Source organism: Pseudophryne corroboree, assembly GCF_028390025.1.
Source record: "Pseudophryne corroboree isolate aPseCor3 chromosome 3 unlocalized genomic scaffold, aPseCor3.hap2 SUPER_3_unloc_37, whole genome shotgun sequence".
NCBI lineage: Eukaryota > Metazoa > Chordata > Amphibia > Anura > Myobatrachidae > Pseudophryne > Pseudophryne corroboree.
Genome location: NW_026967527.1, coordinates 683,803 through 694,245, shown reverse-complemented (window position 1 = coordinate 694,245; position 10,443 = coordinate 683,803). Strand labels below are relative to the sequence as shown.

General features: G+C 45.9%; 1 protein-coding gene across 1 annotated transcript; it reads left to right on the top strand.

Annotated features, from left to right (window-relative positions):
• Nucleotides 1-6,090: 6,090 nt before the first annotated feature.
• Nucleotides 6,091-8,942, top strand: LOC134984127 (zinc finger protein OZF-like). Its single transcript, XM_063949753.1, has one exon. The coding sequence runs from the start codon at nt 6,129-6,131 to the stop codon at nt 7,503-7,505; it is 1,377 nt and encodes a 458-aa protein (XP_063805823.1). The 5' UTR covers nt 6,091-6,128; the 3' UTR covers nt 7,506-8,942.
• The last annotated feature ends 1,501 nt before the right edge of the window (nt 8,943-10,443 follow it).

Genomic DNA, 10,443 nt, shown 5'->3' with positions numbered 1-10,443 from the left:
AAGCAGGAGGTATCCTGAAGTCTGTATTTACACACTCAGGTACTAGACTGAGACCTGCAGATCGTGCTGCTGCAGCGTGGTCGGTGACCCTGTCAAACATACTAGTTTGCTAACATGAGAACATATTAAAGACGTCGTCTTATATATGAGGGATGCACAGAGGGATATTTTGCCGGCTGGCATCCAAAATGAATGTAATGTCCATTCTGTCAGGAGGGTATTAGAGACCTGTCACTGGACAGGTGATGCTGACTTTAAAAGGCGCATAGAGATTCTGCCTTATAAGGGTGAGGAATTATTTGGGGATGGTCTCTGGGACCTCGTATCCACAGCAACAGCTGGGAAGAAATATTTTTACCTCAGGTTTCCTCACAGACTAAGAAAGCACTGTATTATCAGGTACAGTCCTTTCGGCTTCAGAAAAGCAAGCGGGTCAAAGGCGCTTCCTTTCTGCAAAGAGACAAGGGAAGAGGGAAAAAGCTGCACCAGTCAGCCAGTTCCCAGAATCAAAATTCTTCTCCCTCTTCCTGTGAGTCCACAGCATGACGCGGGGGCTCCACAGGTGTAGCCAGGTACAGTGGGGGGCTGCCTCAAAAATTTTAGCGATCAGTGGGCTCGCTCACAGGTGGATCCCTGTTTCATTCAAGTATTGCAGGGGTACAAGCTGGAATTCGAGATGTCTCCCCCCTGCCGTTTCCTCAAATCTGCCTTGCCGACAACTCCCTCAGGCAGGGAGGCTGTGCTAGAGGCAATTAACAAGATGTATTCCCAGCAGGTAATACTCAAGGTGCCCCTACTTTAACAAGGACGGGGTTACTATTCCACACACCTTGGGGTACCGAAACCGCATGGTTCGGTGTGACCCATTTTATATTTAAAATCCTTGAACACATACATAAAAAAATTCAAGTTCAAGATGGAATCGCTCAGGGCGGTTATTGCAAGCCTGGACGAGGGGGATTACATGGTATCCCTGGACATCAAGGATGCTTACCTGCATATCCCCATTTACCATCCTCACCAGGAGTACCTCAGATTGGTGGTACAGAATTGCCATTACCAAGTCCAGACACTGCCGTTTGGACTGTACATGGCACCGAGGGTGTTTACCAAGGTAATGGCCGAAATGATGACACTCCTTCGAAAAAAGGTAGTTTTAATTATCCCGTACTTGGACAATCTCCTTATAAAGGCGAGGTCCAAGGAGCAGTTGTTAGTCGGGGTAGCACTATTTTGGAAGGTGCTACAACAGCACGGTTGGATTCTAAACAGTCCAAAGTCACAGCTGGTTCCTACGACACGTCTACTGTTCCTGGGGATGGTTCTGGACACAGACCAGAAAAAAGTGTTTCTCCTGGAGGAGAAAGCCACGGAGCTGTCATCTCTAGTCAGAGACCTCCTGAAGCCAAAACAGGTATCGGTGCATCATTGCACGCGAGTCCTGGGAAAAATGGTAGCTTCCTACGAAGCAATCCCATTCGGCAGGTTCCATGCAAGAACTTTTCAGTGGGACCTGTTGGACAAGTGGTCCGGAGCACATCTTCAGATGCATCGGCTGCTAACCCTGTCTCCAAGGACCAGGGTATCTCTACTGTGGTGGCTGCAGAGTGCCCATCTTCAAGAGGGCCGCAGGTTCGGCATACAGAACTGGGTCCTGGTGACCATGGATGCCAGCCTTTAAGGCTGGGGGGCAGTCACACAGGGAAGAAACTTCCAGGGACTTTGGTCAAGTCAGGAGACTTCCCTACACATAAATATTCTGGAACTGAGGGCCATTTACAATGCCCTGAGTCAGGCAAGGCCTCTGCTTCAAAACCAGCCGGCACTGATCCAATCAGACAACATTACGGCAGTCGCCCATGTAAACCGACAGGGCGGCACAAGAAGCAGGATGGCGATGGCAGAAGCCACAAGGATTCTCCTATGGGCGAAAAATCACGTGTTAGCACTGTCAGCAGTGTTCATTCCGGGAGTGGATAGCTGGGAAGCAGACTTCCTCAGCAGGCACGACCTTCACCCGGGAGAGTGGGGACTTCATCCAGAAGTCTTCCAACTGATGGTAAACCGTTGGGAAAGACCACAGGTGGACATGATGGCGTCCCGCTTAAACAAAAAAAAAAAACTAAAGAAATATTGCGCCAGGTCAAGAGACCCTCAGGCAATAGCTGTGGACGCTCTAGTGACACCGTGGGTGTACCAGTCGGTTTATGTGTTCCCCCCTCTGCCTCTCATACCAAAGGTACTGAGAATAATAAGAAGGCGAGGAGTAAGAACGATACTCGTGGTTCCGGATTGGCCAAGAAGAGCTTGGTACCCAGAACTTCAAGAAATTATATCAGAGGACCCATGGCCTCTGCCGCTCAGACAGGACCTGCTGCAGCAGGGGCCCTGTCTGTTCCAAGACTTACCGCGGCTGCGTTTGACGGCATGGCGGTTGAACGCCGGATCCTAAAGGAAAAGGGCATTGCGGAGGAAGTCATTCCAACGCTGATTAAAGCCAGGAAAGATGTAACTGCAAAACATTATCACCGCATATGGCGGAAATATGTTGCTTGGTGTGAGGCCAGAAAGGCCCCAACAGAGGAATTTCAACTAGGTCGATTTCTGCATTTCCTACAAGCAGGAGTGACTATGGGCCTAAAATTAGGCTCCATTAAGATACAGATCTCGGCTCTGTCGATTTTCTTCCAGAAAGAACTAGCTTCTCTACTGAAGTTCAGACATTTGTAAAAGGAGTGCTGCATATTCAGCCCCGTTTGTGCCTCCAGTGGCACCTTGGGATCTCAACGTGGTGTTGAGTTTCTTAAAATCACATTGGTTTGAGCCACTAAAAACCGTGGATCTAAAATATCTCACGTGAAAAGTGGTCATGTTATTGGCCTTGGCTTCGGCCAGGCGTGTATCAGAATTGGCGGCTTTGTCATATAAAAGCCCTTATCTGATTTTCCATATGGATAGGGAAGAATTGAGTACTCGTCCCCAGTTTCTCCCTAAGGAGGTATCAGCTTTTCACTTCAACCAACCTATTGTAGTGCCTGCGGCTACTAGCGACCTGGAGGATTCCAAGTTACTGGACGTAGTCAGGGCCTTGAAAATGTATGTTTCCAGGACGGCTGGAGTCAGGAAAACTGACTCGCTGTTTATCCTATATGCACCCAACAAGCTGGGTGCTCCTGCTTCTAAGCAGACTATTGCTCGCTGGATTTGTAGCACAATTCAGCTGGCACATTCTGCGGCTGGACTGCCGCATCCTAAATCAGTAAAAGCCCACTCCGCGAGGAAAGTGGGCTCATCTTGGGCGGTCTGCCCGAGGGGTCTCGGCTTTACAACTTTGCCGAGCTGCTACTTGGTCAGGGGCAAACACGTTTGCAAAATTCTACAAATTTGATACCTTGGCTGAGGAGGACCTGGAGTTCTCTCATTCGGTGCTGCAGAGTAATCCGCACTCTCCTGCCCGTTTGGGAGCTTTGGTATAATCCCCATGGTCCTTTCGGAGTCCCCAGCATCCACTAGGACGTCAGAGAAAATAAGATTTTACTCACCGGTAAATCTATTTCTCATAGTCCGTAGTGGATGCTGGGCGCCCATCCCAAGTGCGGATTGTCTGCAATACTTGTACATAGTTATTGTTAACTAAAGGGTTATTGTTGAGCCATCTGTTGAGAGGCTCAGTTGTATTTCATACTGTTAACTGGGTATAGTATCACGAGTTATACGGTGTGATGGGTGTGGCTGGTATGAGTCTTACCCGGGATTCAAAATCCTTCCTTATTATGTCAGGTCGTCCGGGCACAGTATCCTAACTGAGGCTTGGAGGAGGATCATGGTGGGAGGAGCCAGTGCACACCAGGTGACCTAAAGCTTTCTTTAGTTGTGCCCAGTCTCCTGCGGAGCCGCTATTCCCATGGTCCTTTCGGAGTTCCCAGCATCCACTACGGACTACGAGAAATAGATTTACCGGTGAGTAATCTTATTTTTTGTGCCGACTGCTGCAAAAGTGTTTGCACACTTGCAAAGCGAAAATACACTCCAACTTAGGCGGCGACTATCTGATCGCAGGACAGCAAACAGTTGCTAGCGAGCGATAATCTCAAAATTACCCCCATAAGCCAGCTCCAAAGAGACTGACCTCTCAGAGATAGGAAAATACAAATGATCTATAAATAAAAGGAGCAGTAGTACGCTGTCAGGAGGTTACATCAAGATGACTCAGTTCAAAATGACATTCTTAGTTGGGGTGACGGGGGTATCCGAGCCGAAATTTAAAGTAAACCTGATGTAATGCAACTCAAATAACACAGTAATGACCGAGAAATTCCACTAGAGGTCAGCGTGATCACAGACTGGAAGTACTCAGCACAGAGAGACACAAATGGCAAAATATATTCAGTGGATAAATCCACAAAATAATATACTGTGAGGTTGTAATCAGAGTGTAATGAGCTGTACTCAGACGATACTTGATACTGGGCACTGCATGTAGACTGAGAGGAAGTAGATTATAGTGGTACCATATAAATAGAAGGTAGTTTCACCTCCAGGCAAATGCTGCAATTTAGTGTAGTGACCCCGGTCCAGCCGTCAGGACATTTATTTAGCAGCTTATATCAATTTGAAACCTTATTGAAGCAAAGCATGCGATGGCCGGGCACCAGGATCCAAAATGGCAGCCACGTCACTTCCCAATATCACCGCCGGGCTCCGGTGACTGTGTGCAGCCCATTCTGTCCCCAGCAGAAGCAGGAGAGCAAGTGCTCCCACCTGAGGCAAAATCGCCTCCAAGTCAGGTATCCAGAGCGTGCAGGAAAGACTGGGCACACTTATTCCCAGACTACAGCCCGTGGCTTCAGCTGCGTCACTAGGCTGCGGCAGTGAACAGTACCCGGAGTGAGCGACTTTAGGGCAGTAGGAGTGGGGGACTTAATAGATTGGGTCTGGGTCCCAGCGGCGCCTGAGAGCTATCAGGTAGGGTAGATAAGAAGCCATATAGGGGGAGATGTACTAAGCAGTGATGAAAGTGAAGTGAGCCAGTAGACAAGTTGCCCATGGCAACCAATCGGCATTGATGTAACATTTATAATTTACATACTATAAAAGTATACAGAGCAGCTGATTGGTTACTATGGGCAACTTCTTTACTTTTATCACTGCTTAGTACATGTCCCCCATAGTGAGGAGAGCTCCAGGAAGCACGTCTGAATGGACCACGCCCCTCTTATTTATTAATTTATGTACTCCCAGGGGTGGCAGGTGTGGTACATCCCTGCAAAGGCAGATCCAATCTCTTTCTCATCAGACTCTGCTGTCTTCCCTGCACTCTCACTCAGATGTTCACTGCTGCCAGTAGCACACGTATGAGAAGCAGAAGTATGGCGGCAGCTGTATAGATTCTGATATGTAATTCTCTGTATCATACTTACCGTACACACATCGTTCTTATTACTATTAAGAGAATATAGAGGTAAAACTCATGATGATGGGGGTGTAAGAGTGCATTATAACCTAGCAGATGATGATGATTGCAGGGTATCATATGGTGTATTGCATGTAAAGTACCTTGTTCCACACCTACTCTGCTGTAGCAATATACCTTATATAAGGGTGAGTAACACATGTACAGGCTTACCAGCGTATGAGCACACACATAAAGGAATGCTACCTTACCAATGCTTCCAGGAGTAACGTTAGGAGACATTTCTCTGATCCATCAGCTCATATGACTGATGTTATTGTTCAGATAGAATCTCCAATTCATACGATATGTTCCCCATCCATTGTTTTACATTGGTGCTGACATAGGACTTGGCGAGTGACTACATCTCCATTTATACTTCATGGTTAGTTACCAGTACAAGAGAGAGATATATCTAAGTCTTATTATAATATTACATTTGTTATTGTGAGTGTTCTCAGGAGGGTGGACACAATGATAGTCTGAGACACAATATTATAAAGCCTTCATTATAAGTTATGTTTTATTATACACACACATTTACAATTAAGTGTCCCAGAGAGTCATCTCCTATTGTTTGCAAGATTAATATTGTTACAGAAAAGTCACATTTCTATAATGTATTTTATTTCCAGCAGATGGACACACAAGCAGGAATATCTCAGAAGGACATCTAATGTTATCCCCGGATTGTGACATAAAAGATAATGACAGTAGACAGGATTCTCCAGGAGCTAACCCCATTACCCCAATTATACATCCAGCTCTATCAGCTGGTCCCTCTGATCCTGGGAAATGTTCTCCTGATCACTCTGATATTGGTGCATCTGTTACAGCTCTGAAAGTAGATACAGAGTTTCCATGTGCTATAGATGCCAAATGTTTTACACAGAACACCAAGCGTATTAACCCACACACAGGTAAGACAGGTGAGAAGGCATTTCCATGTTCTGAGTGTGAGAAATCTTTTACATACAAATCATATCTTCTTAGACATAACAGAAGTCACACAGGTGAGAAGCCATTTCCATGTTCTGAATGTGGGAAATGTTTTACACGGAAATTAGATCTTATTACACATCAGAGAAGTCACACAGGTGAGAATCCATTTCCATGTTCTGAGTGTGGGAAATGTTTTTCACGGAAATCAAATCTTGTTAGACATAACAGGAGTCACACAGGTGAGAAGCCATTTCCATGTTCTGAATGTGGGAAATGTTTTGCACACAAATCAGATCTGGTTATACATCAGAGAAGTCATACAGGTGAGAATCCATTTCCATGTTCTGAGTGTGGGAAATGTTTTGCACACAAATCAGATCTTGTTATACATCAGAGAAGTCACACAGGTGAGAAGCCATTTCCATGTTCTGAGTGTGGAAAATGTTTTGCACACAAATCAGATCTTGTTATACATCAGAGAAGTCACACAGGTGAGAAGCCATTTCCATGTTCTGAGTGTGGGAAATGTTTTGCACAGAAATCAGATCTTGTTAGACATAACAGAAGTCACACAGGTGAGAAGCCATTTTCTTGCTCTGAGTGTGGGAAATGTTGTTTAACTAAATCACATCTTGTTAGACATCATAGAAGTCACACAGGTAAGAAGCCATTTCCATGTTCTGAGTGTGGGAAATGTTTTGCACAGAAAGCAGATATTGTTAGACATAACAGAAGTCACACAGGTGAGAAGCCATTTTCTTGCTCTGAGTGTGGGAAATGTTTTGCACACAAATCACATCTTGTTAGACATCAAAAAAGTCACACAGGTGAGAAGCCATTTCCATGTTCTGAGTGTGAGCAATGTTTTGCACACAAATCAGATCTTGTTATACATCAGAGAAGTCACACAGGTCAGAAGCCATTTTCTTGCTCTGAGTGTGGGAAATGTTGTTTAAGTAAATCACATCTTGTTATACATCACAGAAGTCACACAGGGGAGAAGCCATTTTCTTGCTCTAAGTGTGGGAAATGTTTTGCACACAAATCACATCTTGTTAGACATCAGAGAAGTCACACAGGTGAGAGGCCATTTCCATACTCTGAGAAATAAATCAGCTCTTTTTGTACAAAATAGACATCACTCAGGTGAGGAGCCAATTTTATCTTCTGGAGTTTACTTATCATTGCCATGCATTGTTCTTCAAGGTTCTTATTATATCTCCTATGCTTTTTGCAATATACATGCTACCGCAGGGTGAAATAATCAGATGTCATGTCCTCATCTACCACTGCTATACAGATAACCTGTCTTTTGCTCCGGGTACTGAGAACCCAGTACCAATCCTAAATGGTTGTCTAGCCGAGCTCCAGGTGGGGGTGATGCCAGTTGGCTGCGACTCAGTCCTAGTGAAACAGGTCCTTATGATAGAAGCTCACCAACAAAGGGCAGGGCTACAGCTCAGCTTTGTTACCAACCAGACATACGCTTGGGGGTTCAGAGTTACAAAATGCTGATCCTGTGCGGAATCTTGGTGTCCTGGATGGTGGAGTGACACTTAGACATCAGGTATCTTCCACAATCAGATCCTCATGTGAGGGAAAATAGCCAGATTCCAGCACTTATTTCCCTCAGAATGTCTACTTACAGTCATACATGCACTTGTATCATCTCACATTGACTACTGCAATGTCCTCTACCTGGGTCTCCCAGTAAAATTATTGCACCATTTGCACATGGTACAGAAGGCAGCAGACATGCTGTTACCTAACCAGCCCGTTCCTGCCACATAACACCCATTCTCTACTCCCTTCACCGGCTGCCTGTAAGATGGTGACTCTATTACATAATCTTACTGACTCTCCCAGCCCTACATGACCAGGGTCCATGGTACCAGAAGCAGCTTCTGTCACCTTACTGCCTACTTCCATCTGCAGATGAAGGACTGCTACCAGCAATACCAAGAATCCCCAAGCAGTGCTGAGATATCGGGGGAGACAAGGCGGGTGGCACTATTGCTGTAGTGGAGGCTGCTGGAGGCACGGTCTGTGGGTAATATTGTCCCCAAGCAGCACTGAAGTGACGGGGTACACAGGGTGGCTGGCAGTAGTGGGGACTGCAGGAGGCAGTATCTGGGTGACAATCTTGTCCTAAAGCAGCGCTAAGGTGTCAGAGAGGGAGACAGGGCAGTGGCAGTAGTGGGCGGAGACAGGGCAGTGGCAGTAGTGGGCGGAGACAGGGTGGGTGGCAGTAGTGAAAGGAGACAGAGTGGGTGGCAGTAGTATGGGGAGGCAGGGTGGGTGGCAGTAGTGGAAGGAGACAGAGTGGATGGCAGTAGTGTGGGGAGGCAGGGTGGGTGGCAGTAGTGGAAGGAGACAGTGGGTGGCAGTAGTGTGGGGAGGCAGGGCGGGTGGCTGTAATGAGTTGTATGGGTCCTGCACAGAACCAGTTGATAATTAGACTTGATGATTATGCTTCCTTATTTCTTTTTTTTAATCAAGTAGTATTTTTATTTAGTTTTGTGATATTTATACAGTACATAAAATATACAACAACAGTAAAACTAACTGTAACAATTGCCATCAATAAAGATATATATATTAAATTCAATGTGTAATGTGTGTGTCAGATAAATTTACTAAGAGTTCCAAGGTAAATGATATCTGTAGAAGAAAAAGAAAAAAGGAAGGAAAAAGGGGAAGGCCTAGGTGTCCACTACCGGTCCCCCCAGCCTTGTGTTGCACCAGCGATCCCACTTCACTGTAAATTGAGAGGTGGAACCCCTTATCTTATACATATGTCTCTCATGTTGGATTACAGAATTTACTAGTGCCCTCCACTGCTCCACCCTAGGCATGCCAGCCGAGAACCAAACCCTAGCAATGACAACCCTCGCCAGCGTAGTGAGACACAGGACATATTTGTACAGCACGACAGAGTGTGTTTCCTCAAGGTCCAATCCAAGCAGGCATAGGCCAGGGTCTAATGCAGGGAGGGATGGAGTAGTCAAGGTTATGTCACACCACACCCTACGCCAGAGAAGGGAAACCACAGGGCAATCCCATAGCATGTGCCAGAATCCGGCTTCGGCCTCCTGGCATCTGGGGCAGCAAGAGTTATCCCTAAGACCAGCCCTTTGCATAGTGACAGGAGTTCGGTACACCCTGTGCAGAATATAGAAAAAGACTTGCTTGTATCTTATAGATGGCGTAGTATATTTAATGGAGCCTAGAATCTGGATACACTGCTCCTGGGACAAAGGTCCCAAATCTGTCTCCCATTTAATATGAAGAGTATTCAAATGATCAGGGCCATATCTAGTATTTAAAACATTATATATGACAGATATTTTTCCCCTTCGACTAAGAGAAGTGAGCAACGATTTAACAGGTGAATCTACAATTGGAGGTGGGAGGAAACTGGGCCTGCACTGCATGTCTGAGCTGAAAATACCGAAATAAGGCAGTGTTGGGTATATCAAATTCGATTTTCAATTGCTGAAAAGACTTGAGCACTCCATCGCAGTACAGTTGATTCAAGAATATTACCCCCTTAGATATCCAAATATTATCTGAAGATATCTTGTACAACTCAGAGTACGTACTATTAAACCATAGCGGAGTACAAGCATCCTGACCCCCCCAATCATAGAGAGTGTGCGCATATCGCCAGATTAGCAAGGCTTGACGTAACAAGGGAGACAAACCAGAAGCCGAACGGCCAGAGAGAAGCAGTTGAAGAGGAGAAAAGGAAAAAACAGGAGAGCACCCCGCCCGCTCAGCCAGAAAACCCCCCATTGTTGGATCCAAGGAATCCCCAGTCCACTCACTCAAATGGGACAATTGTGCCGCTACGTAATATAGTCTTAGATTAGGGAGACTCGCACCCCCCAAAAGTTGTGACCTGCACAGCGTCTTAATGGAGACTCTTGCTGGTTTATTACCCCATATAAATGAGGACAGAATGCCCTCAATAACAGTGAAAACTTTTTTTGGGAGGTAGACCGGAGAGTTGTACAGGGCATATAGGAACTTTGGTTGCATCACCATTT